We start from the raw sequence: 18,144 nt of genomic DNA, 5'->3' as shown, positions 1-18,144 counted from the left end.
GCACAGGGGGAAAGCTCAGAGATGTCAATAATAGAAAGGGAAGCACAAACCGGCATCAGCAGCCTCTGCCATCCGGCTGGCCCTATGATCCACACGCATTACTGCACTCTATCCCTGTAACTACTGGATGTGGTAGACAGTAATTACGATCTCTGTTTAAGTATAAAGAAAGGGGGTGCAAAGAGATTAGGCACTTTGGACTCTGGCCACCTGGTTCCTGACCTGTGCTCTGTCCACACCACCTACCGCGCTCTCCCACCTGTTCACACTCACTCCGTGGGCCCTCTTCCAGTATCACCCACTCCTACAAAGATCAATGATACAGAAAGCTAGTTTGACCCTAAAAAATTAAAAACAAAACCACAATTTGACTGATTCCCTACAGGAATATATCTAAATTAGATCTTAAACACAGTAACAGACCTCTGGCTACTGAACTGCTCTTTTCACATTTCACGTCTCATAACCTGTGAGCTAACAATCTTCCCAAGGGTAACGTGGCCCCTCTCTGGCTTTACACGTGGGCAGTTAGTTAGCAAGGAGCATGACTGCACGTTAGGGGATTAGTGGATGGGTCCTGAAAAACAGAGGTCTGGTAGGACCAGCTCCAGCTTCCTTTTGGTCAGGTTTTACCTTCATTTCATCCATCCAGTCCATAATGTAGAGCATTTCCTGGAATATCTTCTGCAGCCCCAGGTTCATCTCGAGCCGCTGTCTCCGGGCCCTGAGCAGTTCTAGTAGGTATTCCCAGAGCCGGATGACATTGTCCTTCCTTGCTGTGATGCGCTTGATGTCATGGTAATTCTCCGCCTCAAGCTCCCTGGCCACAGCCACCACAGCCTGCACACGCTCCTCGTACGCGGCAATGTCGGTCTCAATGGCCTCATGCTTTTTTGTGGCGGCCTCAACTGCTGGAAGGTCAAACCCAAAGTTGTCCTACAGAGAAATGAAATAAAAAGAAACATGACATTAAAAAGTCACCCAATCTAAGAAAAAGAAACAGAGAACAGAGGTGAAATCCTGAGCATACCTTAATCCCTGGTGTAGCTAAAGCCAAACCTGACTCCTGAGTCCCCCACCCCACTGGTCTCTGCCTGAGCTCAGATATCCTCTCCAAAGCAAACCAGCAGCTTCTTGTTTGTAGAGGGGCCCAGTTCCTATCTAGCACCTGACTTACGAGACTGAGCAGGTGATTGCTTATGTCAAGCCAAGTGGAAAAGAAAGCCACTTTTGTTACTTCATGACCAGTCAAACTGCCTTAAGGGTTAGTTGGTCAAAGATTAAGGGAAAGGGAAGAATCGTTAAAACTTATATAAACGTGAATGGTTCACACACACTCACTGGCTCTAAACAAACTCTGCTTTAGCCTCTTCCAAATCTATGAAAAATTAGATAAATAGAAGAGAAAGTATATCAGAAGTTATAAACATCCTCTTCATGGGAAGTAAGCAAGATGACCTGGCAGTTACTTCAGAATACTGGATACTGACAAGCAGCTGTCCTGTGGTCCTATGGCCCTACGCCTCTTGGGTATGGGCTACATTTCTAAGTCACCCCAGGAATGGTTTCTTTAATGCTGAGAACAGAACCTGAGACACCAGACGCTGGTTTTCACTCAGCCAAGTCTCCCGCATAGCTGCCTTGCGATCGAATCTGCGGGCAAGCTGTTCCAGTTTCTCCTGTCTTATGAGCTCATTCCGCAGGGCCAGTTCTCTCTCATGTTCCGCCTTTTCCAGTCTTTCCCAGGCCTGTAGAAATGGGGGAGAAAAAAATTTCCTGCAATGTTCAAGGAACCTTCCTTGTCTACAGCCAACAGCTAGTATTTCTCAAACAGATCTGAGAACTTGAAAGGGAAATCCCGTTCCCACCCTCGCTGACTCTTAAGCCTTGAGAAGAAAATATTTTTCTCTCAGAGAGGCCTCACGGAAACACTCTAGCCCTATCTAAATCTAAAGATCCTGTGTTGTGCTTGGAAAACAACACTATAGATATGAAGCAATACAGGTTATAAATCTCTTACTTTAAGAGGAAATAAATTGCCTTAAATAGCTCATCCTATAAAAAACATAAATGATTTTTCTCAGAAAGAAAAATTATAAATCTCTCATTCGCTCTACCTTGAGCCACTTTTTAAAAATTTACACATCTGAAATTTCTTTCAAAATCCTGACCGACTGTCCACATTAAATTTATTCCTAGGAAATATCTGTCTTCACGTTTTAAAAAAAATCCAAACATTCCACTCAAAGGAATCTAAGTGCGTACAACTAACCACAGAGTTCTAGATTTTTCCAATTTTTAGCTGGAAATAATGCCATTGTGAAATTCCAAAATTGCCACGATAATGAAAATTGTTTACTTGAGAGCTTCTCTGATGGAAGGAGCCAACATCCTAAGCCCCACAACTTCTAGAGTTTCCAAACACATGAAGTAAGGTTTTGATTTTTCCTTTCTGTCATTTAGAGAGGTTTGAGATGATTGCCTGGGACAGATGAGGGTAAACCAGTATCATTTGAGTAGCAAGGCAAATAGCCTGAGCCAAAGCTGGTTTGATAAAATCTAACATTGCTCTCCTAAAGCGCCCACCAGACTGGCCTACCTCAAGTAGCTGCTCGGCCCTCTGCCACACCTGAGCACCAGCTGCCAATTACCAGATCAGCAGGCAGAGACAGACCCTTTCAGTCTCCTGTCCACTTAGCAATCAAGACCCAGGGATAGATCCTGAAATCTATAAGAGGTCAAGGCTCCAAAAGGACCAGATGCATTTTACCTTGTTAATATCAGAGATGAGCTTCCCCTCTCGGGGCATGTAGACCTTCTGGTTGTTGGCCCTCATCTTGCTCTGAATAGTGAAAAGCAATACTTCCAAGTTCCCCTTCTCAGTAAATCTAAGCATAGGAGAAAACAGCCATAAACATTATCTATTATAGTTTGTTCCTTCAAGGGGAAAAATTCATTTGTTACTAGAGAAAAAACCATTTTACACAGTCATGCAATTTTAAAAGCCATTAATATCTGGTCTGATTTATGTGAAATGCATGTCAGAGAGACAGCAGTGGGTTAGTTATGGGGTATTACCAACCTCAAAATATGCCAAATGGTGGAATTTTTTGTGGCTGTTTGTTTGTTGTTGCTGAGATTTATATTTGAAGGTGTCAAGGGCACACGATACTCTTTTATTAATCACCTCAATCAAGGTTTAAACCCTAAGTCCTGGACAATGGACTTACTTCATTCAGAGAGCACAGCTGAATGCGTTCAATAAGGATTATTTCAAAAGTCTACATGATATAATTTTCAAAGGGTTTCAAGAGACCTCACCAAGGAATCCACAACTGAGCAGAACTTTCAGAAGAAAGAAAGAATGAGTGTAGAACTATATAGTAAGCGAGAGATAAAAGTCTACAAACCTTATTCAACAATTATGAACTTTCAAAATATATGAAAAGTCAAAATCAGCAAAATCTGATCTGAACTGTTACGAAACTATTATCTTTTTTATGTAACACAATGTGAATATTTACATATTTTGCTTCAGGTATTTAGCGGGCTTGATTATGAGTTACTGCGTCAGACCCATGTGGGATCTTATATAACATATGTGCTGTGCTACTTTTCTAAAAATCAAAAAAATATGGAGTCCTGAAACACACGAGCACAGGGATTTTGGGTAATGGATTGGAGACCTGTACCGTTTCTTAGTATTCTCATGTGTCCTGTACATCACTGGCACATTTCTATTGGCAACTGCTCAGAGAGGGCATGATGTATAATAAATCTCAGGGACACAGATGAAAGGAGTAACACAGGCCACTGGTGAGAGGCATTCAGTTAAGAGATGAGATCACAGCGGTCATAAAACAGGGGTCTGTTGGCTGCAGTGACCTCTCTTCCCATATTGATGGTCACTCATTACAATTTGCATCTTACTTGGGTGGTTTCTCCACAGTGCGGTAAGTGTTGAATGCCTGAAGCTGCTGTTGAACCCCAACCAGTGAATTGGCAAATTTGCGATTGTTCAGAATGATGATGGTTTGCTCAATCCACTCCAGAAGGTCAGAGGCAAGTGATTCATACTTTTCAATCATTTTTTCTGTTTCAATAGCATTGTCAAGCACCTGTACACAAGGGTTAGAAAAATTGAGAAGATCATATCACCACGTAAGGAAAACTATAATTGCAACCCTACATGAGCATATGCACACTTTAACAACTGGCTTTGAAATGGTTCTGTCCTACTTTGGCACAAGCATTTTAACTCAAGGAAACATTTGCTAATAGGCACCCAGACCCGGGCTTTTCTTTGTGAGCAATGACAGCTTAGTTCAACTGTAATTAGTTCTGTATCCTCCCAACCCCCAGGCAAAGAATTTCTGAATGAATTCTGTAGCTTAACCTCCAAAATGCCTAGAGAAACAAAAAACGGCTCTCTTTAGCTTGGTCCTGTCCCATGAATTTCCCATTACATTCCATCCAGAGAACAATGTTATCTGTTGATCTGAGGTGTTCTGAAAAATATAGCAGGTCGGCCAGGCACAGTGGCTCTTGCCTATAATCCTAGCACTCTGGGAGGCCAAGGCAGGAGGATCACTTGAGGTCAGGAGTTTGAGACCAGCATGAGCAATAGTAAGACCCTGTCTCTACAAAAAATAGAAAAATTAGCTGGGCGAGGTGATGTGCACATGTTGTCCCAGTTACTTGGGAGTCTCAGACAGGAAGGAACATCGATTGAGCCCATAAGTTTGAGGTTGCAGTGAGCTATGAAAACACTACTGCACTCTAGCCAGCAAGAGTGAGACCCTGTCTCAAAAAACAAAACAAAACAACAAACAGAAAAAAGGCAGGTGAACAACAGCCAAATGAAGAGTGAAAGTAAAAAGCCTAATAAGGAGCCTTTTCAAGTGTGTTAAGTAGGATTTCACACCCATGACATTGGCCAACTTGGTCAGATTTCTAATACCCAATTTTCTAGAAAGGTTGGGGAGAGAGAGGTGTTTCTGGGTCTGAGACCCTCTCTCAAATCTTTTCCTAAATATTTTAGCCATCACTCCTATACCTCCAGTTACGCTTTGGGAGGCTTCTGCCTACTTCCCCACCATTTGTAGTCTGCCACAAACTGCTACTGGCAAGCTTCCTGAGCGCGTGGGAGAACGAGGTGCTCAGCGGCAGTACAGCGAGACAGGAACCTTTCGAGTCTCACAACTTAGAAAACTGGTGTGCACTCACCTTTCCAATTCGTTTTCCTTCAACAGCCAAGGCCTTCATCTTAGAGAAGTAGTGGTAGTAAGTCACCACGTAAGTGATAATGGACTTCTCATCGGGGTGGTCCACGCTGATGTCTGTAACCCAGAGAAGATTCTGTTCAGGGTACCGTTCCCTGCCCTACCCAGGCAGCAGGAACAAACAGAATGACCATCTGACGACACTGAACAGTCCAGTATCTTCATTTTTTGTATTTAAGAGTTCTGCCATCAGTGCATGAATTGTAAGGACAATGAGGATGAAACCATCTCACTGATCCATTTATTATGGGAATATTCATAAAATACCATCTACAGGCACATCATGTTCTTCCTCTTGTCCCTACTTTACCAAACTGGGCTTGTGTTTCTTAAGTCTTCATTTCTGCTTATGGCACCAGTGTCTCCCCCCAGTCGCTCAGTCTTTGGACATCTTTATCTCCTTGTTACGTGTACACCCAGCTAGTCACTAATCTGAGTCTGGATGGCTCTATCTATCTATCTATCTATCTATCTATCTATCTATCTATCTATCTATCTATCTATCTATCTACCTACCTACCTACCTACCTACCTACCTACCTATTTATTTATTTATTTATTTATTTATTTATTTATTTATAATCTCAGAGTATTGCGGGGGTATAAATGTCTTGGCTACATAAATTGCTTCATACCGCTGGAGTCAAAGTTACAAGTGCTGGATGGCTCTACATAACGGAAACCTTATTGTCACTCGTGGTTCAGACCCTCCCGGTCCCACAACCACACCTGAAACCCAGACCTCTCCTTGGCGTTTCCCCACTACCTAATTTGCTCACATACTGCACCCAGACTGATCTTCCAGAAGCACAGCTGTGAACAGATTTCCTTTTAGCTCAAAATTACTCAAAAGTGCTTTTCACAGTCTGAAAAATAAAGTATTAGCCCTCTAATTCTCTAGAATCTGGCTGTAACTTTCCTTCCCTTTTTTCTATCCTTCTATTCCACAAATGTTTATTGGGCTTCCTCTATGAGTCAACCATTGTTCTAGACATTTTAATTCTATAGCCTACTACTTCTTTTCAGGCACTACATATCTAAACCAAACTTGACTATTCACCATTCTCTATATACGCCCCACAATTTCTAACATGCCTCCTTCCACACACAACTACTGTCTGCCTGAGATGGTCTTCCCTACCTCATCACTATCTTGCCATCCCTCAAAGTCCAGCTCAAAGTTACCACCCCAACACAACCGTTTATGATCCTATAGCTGGAATTACTGTCTCCCTCTTCGACTGTCCTAGAACTTTGTATGGACACGTGGGTCACCTTCTGCCAGGTACTGTAATTATTTATGCCTCCTTTATTTGCCTTACAAGACTCAGTCCCTGAGGGCAAGAAGAGTCTGTCCTGGCAAGCCCCTATGCCACTTTACCTCCCACTTTCTTAGTTTGTTGCCCTGCACAAAGTAGGTGGTCAATAAATATTTATTGAGAGAAGGAACAAATGAACAAAAATGGCGAGTCTTTGAGGTATAGCAATATTGAGTAAAGTGCTCAACTTGGGACAGATTGAGAAGAAAAATCACAGGATAGTTCTTAACAGATGCATCAGGCTTTTTTTCAAGATATATTCACACATGTACGTTTCGTTTCTACCCTCCCAACAGCCCTGTATGAAGCAAGATTGTTTTTTGTATTTTGAACGTGAGAAAACTAGGGCCCAGTGCTGGGCCGCTCCCCGCGTGGGGTCACCATGTCAGCTGACAGCAGCAAGGCCAGAATCGCAGCTACCGTTCCCACCCCAAGGCTCTTGCGTCTGCTCAGCTCCATCAAAGTGTACCCGAGAGAGAGAGAATTAGAGGACAGCCAGATGAAAATGCCAATCTTTTATCCCATTTAATCAATGCAAAATGTTCACATAACTGCAAGGAGTGAGCAGGCAAAACTTTGTACTTAACTTGTCTACACAAGTATTTTTTAAGTGATGTTCTGGACAACTAATGATCAAGATCAAATTCAAAGGATAAGTGACACCAGCTGCCATTTTTTAGCTCTTTGCCTTGTGATCTGGGGAACATCAATCCCCTTTTCATACTGGGCAGTTATTAGAAAGATTAACACTAATGAGCAAGTTAATGAACAATTTTGTCACTATGATAGGAAAAAAAGGTTCTTTATCAAAAGTATAAATAGCTAAAGCTAAGGAAAAATTCCTTCCCATAATAAGGTAGAGGTTAAACATGAAGATTTATTACAACCCAAGGAATTTCAGTTTTTTGTTTATATTGAGAAATCATTTAGTGGGTTAGCACAAAAATAATTTTATCTCAGCTTCCTGTAGCAAACATATCAGTAGATCTGATGCATTGGAAAATATCAAGAATCCTGCTTGGCAGCCTCATGACCTCGATGCGCCCTTGGGGAGTTAAACTTCCTGTTCTATATTTATAAAAACTTTAAACTTTCACTCACATACACATGGTTTTTTCCCTCTCTAATATTTGCTCACAGCTGAGAGGATCTATAAACCTACAGCACTACAAACAAATCCTCTGATATTTTAAAAGCTTCTCAAAATCAGAAAAAGTTCCTATGAGAGCTTAAGTTGAAATGAAGCCTAGAATTAGGATTTTGTTAGGTAGAGAGCTACAAGCTGAGGGACTGTCCCACAAAGGCCAGCTCCATGTCACGCAGGAACCCACAGAGTAAAGGGATCACTGTCCCACAGAGAATGGGATGTGGTCAGCCATAAAGGACTGAGAGTGCTGTTCCTTTTCCCACTCCACACTCCCCTTTCCTGAACTCGCCTTCCTCATTTAAGCTCTTACTTGCTCACAAGCAAACAAAAGCACAGCCTCCTAACGAGGCCCCTGTCTCCAATCTCTACCCATCCAAAACTAACCTCCTTGCCATCTTCAGATTAATGTCAGCCATCAAGCATTCACTAAAAACCTGTGCCAGGTTCTCTACTTTAAGCACGGCTGCTAAGAACCTTCAATGACTCTCCACTGCCTGTTGAACAACCTCTAAAGGCTTTAGCTTGTGGGGTGGTATTCCCTGTTATCCTAAACACCATTCCCATTGGATTGCTGGTCCTCAAACATACCTTCCTCTTTCCTGATTCTGCAACTTTGGCTCATGCAAGCCTTGCTCACACAAGCCTGCACGCCCTCTCCTTCAGACTCTGTTTAAATCATACTCATCTTTCAAGGCCTTTTTGAAAGTCACGCTTTCTACAAATCCTCATAACCAAAATTAAGCTCCTTTTCCTTTGATAATTCCCAAAGCATGTTGTACAAATAAAACATACTGACACAAAACAGATTTTATATTAATTCTCTGATGCTACAGATGCGAAAGTCCCAGCTTTTATCCCTTGAGTCCTTACCTTCGGGGTCCAACAGTTTGGTGAGACCCAGGTGCTGCTCTGCCAGGTTAAATGCATTCTGTAGGTTGTAGTGTGCATTGGATTTCTTTAGTTTGTCAAAATCTATCAGGTCAGGCCTGTGTAGAACAATAGTGGAACATAACAAAAATCATGGTTTGAAAAGAAATCATGTCACCAACAAGATGTAATTATTGCTCCAAATATGTTAAAATAACCGCTTAGTGGAGTAAAACTCTAAAATATCATGTAACTACAACAAACAATGAAACTTCATTTCTGAATAAAATACTTCTAAGTTTATTAAGAGAAGAGATGATAATGAGTGAACTTGTTTGTTTTGTTTGGGAGAATTTGCATATTCTCCCGTATTTTCCTCACATGGAACGTAGGCATTCCCACCATGGTGCAACACCCAAGGCCATGTATATGAGAATCAAAAGCCACCCAGATGTGCTACAGAAGAACAGCAACACCTGGAACCCCACGGTCGCTAGCATGACTTCTGTGGCATTACCGGTGTTTGTGTATCAGTGCGTTGAAGGCCATGCCGTCCCTCCAGCTGGTGGTGAAATTGTGAATGTTGACATTGGGGTACCTGCCAAGGACAAAACACAAGAGAACAACAACAGAATTACTAAATAGAGGTTTATATTTTTGCTAAATTCAGTGTTTTTTTAAAAAGTTTGTTATAAAACCTAAGGCCGAGAATATCAATAAGGATAATCAAGTCAGAGCAAATATCCCGTCAACTCCAGCTTGCTATACAATAAAAATAAAATATAAATCCATGTGGCTTTTCTTGCTTGGCAATTCAATCACACAAAAGATGTAGACTGTATCCTAGATTTAAAATACCATTCTTACTTAGGAAAAAGTGACCACAACTAGACACCTCTGAGGACTGCTTCCTCTGGCTTTCTACTCTACCTGCAAATACACCAGGACCTGTAGTCATTGAAATCCAAATTCACACATTACCTGGGACAACAAATGTGGGGATTACCTGTTCAGGTGACACTCATCTTTCTTTTTTTCTTAAATCACTTAATTGGGTGAAGCTTTATAAAACAAGTACCTCCCTGAAAAACATGTTTGAAACTTATCCATAATAAATCAGACTTTCTATATATACCATGTTGATTATTAGCAACTTTTTATCTGTGGTTGATAAAGGTTCATATCTGACTTGACCCCCTTTATTAGGCCATAAGCTATTAATAATTGATAGTTTCCACACTTCATGTTCATTACAGTTACATCTATACTTAAAGTAGTTCTGACAGTAACGCTAATTAATCTGATAGAAAATTGGTTCTCAATAAGTACTTATGATCCTAAACCAATCGGATGAGAACTTTAAAGGTTTAGCATCAGTTGAGCCCTGACAGCTTCAGTGAACAACAAAAAAGATGTAGTTCTCTAAAAATATCTTCACTAAAATTTCAATGGAAGTATAAAAGGAAGGAAAACTGAGACAGGTAATGTAAAAAAATTAAAGTTTACTGCACAAAGCTCCCCAAAATAGCAGAAATCAAAGGGAGGAAAAAACCTCACAACTGTATTTTTAAAATGTCATGAATGTGCTTCCTAAAAATGCTTCCATGGTTTAAAAATTCAGAATACAATGCACTTGGGAGCTTCCTTAATAAAGTGAAGGAATCTGATTGTGGAGATGCAGCAGGTCCAAAATATAAAGCAGAAACCCTTCCATTCTGAGAGCTAGCTGAAAAGTCAAACATCAACTGCTTACACGCTAACAAGACTTTTCAATGGAAGCAGTGGAAAAGATACCTGTCAACACTTTCTAAGTGATGACTGCAGTGGAACTCAGTCCTGGAAGAAGCGCCCGACACCCTTCAAGTTCACACTCACCCAGCTGTCTTCATCTGGCACCAGAGCAGCAATGCATCCTTGGCAGATTTCTTCTCTTTGTTGTCTTCAGTTTCCACACTGATATCCTGGATCTAAGATTTACAAAGAAATACCATATGCTTAGGTGGGTCAGCTGCCTAACAAGAGCTACTGAAGAACAAGCCTGCATATACATAAAGAACGAACTTGGGATGAAAGCTTTGCCCTGCAGACTCTACATGTCAGTGAAAACTAATTCCTGAAGTCAAGGCTCACTTTGGAAACACAATCAGAACTAGGTTTTTTGCTTTGCACAGAAGCAAGGCAGAAGGGAAGACTAGTTACCAGCTTGAGTTCCCAGCACCTAGTAGAGGTTATGTCTGCAACCAAGATAGCCCATCTTTCCAACTACAAGCTACCACAGTGGTTCATACAGTACATCTGAAATCTCATCAGACTCCAGAAAAATATTAAGTTTGGCTTTTCATAACCAAACATTTTTTAAACCAGGGTGCCACCTTCATTGATGAGGACACTGTACGCATCATTTCCTGAAAGCTGACCCAAACTCTCAGAGAAAGAGCATGTTTACATGCTGTGCTTCCACAGTCTGCATTCATAAGCTACTCATAGACGGCACATTTTCAACATTATACATAAAGCCTGGTCTATTAGCACAAAAATCAAACTGCCTGGGTCTGAATCAAGGCTCTACCATCTACTGTGTGTCCTTGGGTGAGATCCTCAGTTTCCTCATCTGAGAAGTGGCAATAAAAACTGAGGAGTGGCTACCTCACAGCACTGTTATCTGCTTACATGAGATAAAGAACATGAAGTATTGAGCTCCTCATAGGAAGGACCCATAAATGTTAGTTCTTAGATTAGGAGCCAGCTACCAGCTATAAGATTTTAGATAAATGTTCCAAATACCCCTTTGTCTTTAGTTTCCTTATGTATAATAAAATGTGGGATGGGATTGGGAGTGGATGGTGTTGGCCAGGTCATCTATCACCTTCCAGCTGTAACCATTCCAAGCTTCTCTGCCCTGCCCCCTGTCAAACCACCTCTCTCCGTTCAACCTACAAATACTTCCCAGAATTCTTCTTGAAAAAGAGGAGGACAAAATATATAAATACATTATTTAAAAGCTAGAAACTTACAACTAGGAATAATATCTAAGAATTGAAACTACACTTAAAAAATGTCTCTATTTTTAATTGTGGTTAAGAATGTGATAACTGAGTTTGCATAAACCCCAATCTCTATTATTAGTATCATTAGCTTATGTGCAGAAAAGGAATGTGAAAAAAGCACCCTCACTCAAGGGGCGAGACACAGACTCACCAGGAAAGGCAGGCTACAACTTTACACAGCAGCCCCCATCAGCTTTCTTATGCTTCTGTGAGGAAGGGTATCTGTCCGTAGACTTGCTGATACGCAAAGTCTACCCTTCTGAAATGAAGAAAGCTCCCTGTCTCAACTCAAAGACTTTCATTCCAGTTTCTCACATTGTGTTTTACACTCTTTTTTTTTATTTTAGCGTATTATGCGGGTACAAGTGTTAAGGTTACATATGTTGCCCATGCTCTCCTCCCCCCTCGATTAAGAGCATCAAGCGTGTCCATCCCCCAAATGTTACACATCTTACTCGTTGTATGTTTTACACTCTTTTAAAGGTACAGTTGCATTAACACCTGCCTGTCATCGTCGGTATTTAATGGACACCTGCTATATACACACAAGGGCAGGCTACATCGTGGGAGCTGCAGGGGTACACATCCATGTGTGTGCAGCACACATGTGCTGGCGTATATTCAGGAGCTGGGGCAGAGGGAGATCTTTGCAGCTATGTGGGGAAACCTCACCAAGGAGACAAAACCTGAGCTGGACCTTGGCTGATGTGGAATCTTACCTATTTGTGGAACAGGTGATAATTTAATAAAGCTGCTGGAGGAAGCTGAGTCATATTAAGGTACAGGCACTGCAGGCCATACAGTAACAACAGCCCATGCCTCTTTTCTCAAAGGAAAGGGAGAAAATACACATCAGCATTTACAGGTTGAAGTACAGAAACAAACAAGCTGGCAGGAAGCTAATTAGTCAATGACTCAACCCAATTCATGCTGAGAATCCTGAAAAGGGCTGTGTGTGCCAGCTCTCGGACACGGGCACTGACCCGCTGTCAAGAGAGGCCGTGATCAGAATGCCCTTCCGTGCTCTGATTACTGCAGGCCAAAGGCAATAGAAATAGAACATTTCACTCTGCAAAAATGGGGTAAAACTCGAGGAGTTTCCTGCTAATTTCACCTCTGTGTGGCGTAAGACCCGAGAGCTATAATTAGTGAATTCAACACCATCCACTCTATTTTCAAATCATGCAGGAACTAAATGACAGAAACCTACATAAGAGTGCCATCTGAAAAAAAAAATGTCCTTGGTTGTTGTAATTAACTCCACTAACGATGTCATTTTCAACAGTGGTTCCCTTCTCAAACCTACTTACTTGGAACCACTGGGGCTGGGCCCTGGGAACCTGAATTATTAAGAAGCTTTCCCAATGGCATCAGATGATCAGCCAGGTTTGGGAACCAGCCAGTCAGGGAGCTGTTTCCTTCTGTAACTCCATTTTAGCCCCTACCACTTCCTCCCACACATACCCCCACAGCAGTGCAGGCTCAAGTCCAACCCTAGGGGAAGTGAGAAGGAAAAGGGATTCGTCATAGCCTAAGTTCAGAGTTTCAATGAAAACAGAGCTTTAATTTGATTTTTCTTTTTCCCATTTCATGCAAGGCTTTTATTTACCCAGAAGAATCAAGCAGATCCTTTATCAAAGAGGCAGAATGGGAAGGAAAGGCACAGAGAACACAGTACAGTCACTAAGGAGACAGGACTGTTAGAATATTTGTTTGCAGAGTAACCTGACACTACCTATGGTAAGTAATTCTTCATGCCTTTCAAATTTTAATTGAAAAGCATGATCTTGAAGCATGTGCCTGGAGAAATGACCAGTTGTCAGGCCAGAGGTGCTTTACAGTCCTGAAATGCTGAGTGCTCTCTTAGGGGGTCAGACACTCCACTGCAGCCTGACTGGCTGTGTCATCTGGGGCAAGGCTCCAAACTTATCTGGGTCCTCAGTTTCCTCATACAGTGAAAGAATTGGACAAAATGATCTTGAGAACACCTTCTGGCTTAAAATACTTCTCCATTTGGAGCCTTCCCCCTCAAGTATAACAAAACCCATAAAACCGACATCAATTCAAACAAGCATAAGGCTTTTTTGTACTTTTCCCCTGAAAACTGCTTCCTCACATCCAAAGGTGAATGAGAAGGTGAAAACGGAGCCCACAAACATGCCATAACCCTAAACAGGTTCTAAAAATATTCTATAATACACACCACAGTTTGGTGAAGTTCAGACAGTCTAGTGCTAGTAACCAAGCACCGGCTACATCCTTATACCTTTGCTCCTGAGAGCCAGCGGCAGAGCACAGATGTTTAGAGGAGGTGCCAGTGAAATGGTACACTGGGTTATGCAGCGTGGAAACCCCTGTGCCTCTGAGACCGATCTGACAGGAGACCTCAGACTATCAGGGGCTAGGAAAGCCACAGGAGGACCTGCATGCCAACAGGGCAGCAAGCAACCCTGAAGGTTGGATGTGACATGCTGCTCAGCATACCTAACTCTCAGAAGCACTTTCAACCTGGTCTTCCTGGTCCCTCTGGATGGGGCTCCACAAGGATACTGATACCTGGGAGGGCAGCCTAAATCCTGAGCATCCCTGCATGGCATCCCTTACCTGGAAGCGCAGGATGATGGTCCAGATGAGGCCGAGGGTCAGCCGGTGGTTCCCATCCACGATGTCGTGGGACCCCATGTTCTCAAGATGGACTCTCTGCTCCTTCAGGAACTGAAGGGCCTTGTCCACGTTCTCTAGACAGTGGATGCGCATTCGCCCCTTGGTGGGTTTAGGCTAGAAACAGGAGAGCAGAGGTGGAGACAGATCACCCAACAGGGCAGAGGCAGCCCAAGTTACTGTCCAGAATTGCACACATCCATTCTTGTGGCGTTCTTCTACCCAAACCAGAACATTAATAAACATATGTTCAATCTGCCCAAGGACAGCACTTATCCAACAGCTAGAGGAGAGAAAAGTTTACATAAGGCGATGGGAACAGATTCTTATTTAGAGAGTATTTAATCATGGCTACACAATTTTAAAATGAGCATAAAACCTGGAAGTTTAGATAAGAGAGAACCCAATTTTCACTGAGAATTTCAGCGCTACTGCTGCCAACCATCCAAATTTTTGCAGATGCATGACGAAACACCTGTGAGGATTTTCTGATTGCTTTACATGTAAAAATAGGTTTACCACCTGCTGGTGTGGGTCATTTCCTAAGGTTGGCTCAAAATGGAAACAGGACACAATACCAAATCAGGATAATTTCCAAGTGGTGGTTTTGCGAGGGGCATGAGAAAGAGGTTAAGCAAAAGGGTGTTACTAAAAGAAAGGAAAAAGAAAAAATATATGAGAGTAGTCTAATATGTTTATACTCCATATGTTACTTCCTTTTGCCCAGTTATATCAAAATCTTGTGGAAGGTGAACATTTTAAATAAAGCAAAGTCTCTATATATCTACTATATATCTCTCTGTATCTCTACTACATCTAATATATGTATGTATCTACCATAAGTATGTACTACATACATGTACACACACAACTGATGCTTGAACAACATAGGTTTGAACTGTGCAGGTCCACTTACATGCTGAATTTTTTTCAATAAGTATATTGGAAAAAAAATTTTTAATTTGCAACAATTAGAATAAACTCAAGTGAATGGCATAGTCTAGAAATAGCAAAAAAATTAAGAAAAAGATATGTCATGAATGCATATATGTAGATGCTGGTTTATTTTATCACTTACTACCATAAAATATATACAAATATAATGTTAAAATGCATCAAAACTTACACACAAACACAGACCACATTTGGCACAATTTGCAGTGGAAAGAAATGTAAAGATGTAGTATTAAGTCATAACTGCATAAATGAACTGTAGTACCTACTGTACTACTGTAATAATTTCATACCACATCCTGCTGCTATGATGGTGAGCTCAAGTGTTGTCAGTATCTGCTTAACACGCCTATGATGCTAATCACCTCCACATTGTCTCTCCAGTAAAATTGTGTATTGAAATAAAAAGTGATCTCATGTGGTTCTCGGGTATTTTTCATCATGTTAGTATAATATCATAAACCTTGAATAATATCATGAGACAGATACAAAGTACCACTAGTGATGCTGGAAGTGCACCCAAAAAGCAAAGAAAAGTCATAATATTACAAGCAAAAGCTAAACTGCTTGCTATGCATCATAGATTGAGGCTTACAACTGTGGTTCACCACCATTTTCAAGATTAAAAATTAAAAAAAAAAAAAAGAAAATTTGTGAAGCCATCACTGCAGCTACACTAGCAGGCATGAAGACCTTGCACATTTTGTGAACTATCTTTTTACTCCATATTGAGAGCGTAGCTTTTACGTGGGTGCAGGACTGCTATACGAAAAGCAAGCCTATATAGACTAACATGATTTGAGAAAAAGCAGTCATTACATGACAACTTAAAGCAAAAGGAAGGTGAAGGATCTAAAGCTGGAGAATTTAATGCTAACAAAGGATGATTTGGTAATTTTGAAAAGAGGTTTTGGCTTAAGAAATATCAAGGTTACAGGAGAAGTAGCTTCTGCCCACAAAGAGGCAGAAGACTTCCCAGACACCATTAAGAAAATCAATAAGGAGAAAGGATATCTGCTTCAACAGGTTTTTAATGAAGATGAAAAGTGCCCCATTCTGGAGAAAAAACCCACAAATGACATTTATTAGTAAAGAAGAGAAGCAAGCACCAGGATTTAAGGCAGAAAGGGATACGCTAACTCTACTGTTTTCTGCTAACGAGTCAGGTTTATGACTAGGACTGCCTTTATCTATAAAGCTGCGAACCCAAGTGCCTTGAAGGGAAAAGATAAACACCAGCTGCCAGTTTTTTGGTTGTACAAGAAGGCCTGGATAATGAGAGCTGTATTTCCAGATTGGTTCCATCTATGCTTTGTCCCTAAAGTGAGAAAGTACCTTGCCAGCAAGGAACTGCCTATTAAAGTTCTTTTGATGTTAGACAATGTCCCTGGCCACCCAGAACCCCATGAGTTCAACACTAAAGGTGCCAAAGTGGTCTACTTGCCCCTAAACACAACATCTCTAGTTCAGTCTATAGATCAGGGGGTCATAAGGACCTTAAAGGCTCATTCCACACAATACTCTATGGAAAGGATTGTCAACACTATGGAAGAGAGCCACAAGAGAGAAGAACATCATGAAAGTTTGGAAGGATTACACCACTGAAGATGTCATCCTTGTTATAGAAAAAGCCATCTAGCCCAAAACAGTAACTTCCTGCTGGTGAAAACTGTGTCCAGATGTTGTGCTTGACTTCACAGGATTTATAACAGAGCCAATCAAGGAAATCACGAAAGACATTGTGATTATGGCAAAAAAAAAAAAAAAAAAAAAAAGGGTTTCAAGATATGGATCTTAGAGAAACTCAAGAGCTGACAGACACCACACCAGAAGAATTAACTGAAGACCACTTGATGGAGATGAGCACTTCTGAACAAATGCCAACAATGAGGAAGAAGATGTACAAGCAGCAGTGCCAGAAAACAAACTGACATTGGACAACCTGGCACAAGGGTTCTGATTATTCAAGACTGCTTTTGACTTCTTTTAGGACATGGACCCTTCTATGATATAGGCACTGTAACTATAGCAGGCAGTGGAAGAAGGATTGGTACCATATAGAAACATTTCTAGAGAAATAAAAAAGCAAAAAAGTCAGACAAATCACAATGTATTTCCATAAAGTCAGACCTAGTGGACCTGTCTCTCCTGTCTACCCGTCCACCTCCTTCAACTCTTCTGCTGCTGCCACCCACGAGACAGAAGAACCAACCTCTTCTTTTCCTTAGCCTTCTCAATGTGAAGACACCGAAGATAAAGACCTTTACAATGATCCACTTCCACTTAATGAACAGTAAATATATTTTCTCTTCCTTTTCTTTGTAACATTTTCTTTTCCCTAGCTTACTTTATTATAAGAACATAGTATGTAATACATAGAACACCCAAAATATGTGTTAATCAACTGTGTATGTTATGGGTAAGGCTTCTAGTCAACAGTAGGCTATTATCAGTTAAGTTTTGGAGAGTCAGAAGTTATACACGAAGTTTTGACAGTGGAGGTTGGAGCCCCTAACCCCTGTTTTATTCAAAAGACAACTGCATATACATAAATATTCACACACATAACCATTTTCAGTGAGTCTCTACTATGCAAGACCAAGCTCATGCTCTCCCCCCCCAACCTGGCTCCATCTTTCTCATCTTCCTATTTCCTATCACATCCTCTCTAGGAGAGGCTGCACCTAGAGCTGGTGTCACCATGTCACAAAGATGCCGCCAGGATGCACAAACCCACTTGACAGAAGGACACACTGAGCCTGGTTGACTTGGTAGCTGTTGTCCTGGCTTCCCAGCATCTCCTCAGATATCTCCCCACATCTCACCCACCTTCCAAGGCTCGGGTCAAGGCCCATCTTTCCTTCTTG

The 18,144-nt window shown here is 41.4% G+C and overlaps 1 protein-coding gene across 4 annotated transcripts in view; it reads right to left on the bottom strand.

The window, feature by feature from the left end:
- Nucleotides 1-18,144, bottom strand: part of SPTBN1 (spectrin beta, non-erythrocytic 1) — a 193,720-nt gene that overhangs the window by 42,561 nt on the left and 133,015 nt on the right. For all 4 annotated transcript variants that reach the window (XM_012777810.3, XM_012777814.3, XM_012777811.3 and 1 more), the window contains 9 exons: nucleotides 14,267-14,440; nucleotides 10,491-10,582; nucleotides 9,133-9,213; nucleotides 8,619-8,734; nucleotides 5,227-5,339; nucleotides 3,931-4,118; nucleotides 2,771-2,888; nucleotides 1,590-1,748; nucleotides 634-936 (listed from right to left, as the gene is read on the bottom strand). In XM_012777810.3, the coding sequence (XP_012633264.1) occupies nucleotides 634-936; nucleotides 1,590-1,748; nucleotides 2,771-2,888; nucleotides 3,931-4,118; nucleotides 5,227-5,339; nucleotides 8,619-8,734; nucleotides 9,133-9,213; nucleotides 10,491-10,582; nucleotides 14,267-14,440 (1,344 nt within the window). The remainder of the gene's footprint in view (nucleotides 1-633; nucleotides 937-1,589; nucleotides 1,749-2,770; nucleotides 2,889-3,930; nucleotides 4,119-5,226; nucleotides 5,340-8,618; nucleotides 8,735-9,132; nucleotides 9,214-10,490; nucleotides 10,583-14,266; nucleotides 14,441-18,144) is intronic.

The sequence above is a fragment of the Microcebus murinus genome, chromosome 3 (assembly GCF_040939455.1).
Source record: "Microcebus murinus isolate Inina chromosome 3, M.murinus_Inina_mat1.0, whole genome shotgun sequence".
Classification (NCBI taxonomy): Eukaryota; Metazoa; Chordata; class Mammalia; order Primates; family Cheirogaleidae; genus Microcebus; species Microcebus murinus.
This window is presented reverse-complemented; position numbering and strand designations above follow the sequence as displayed.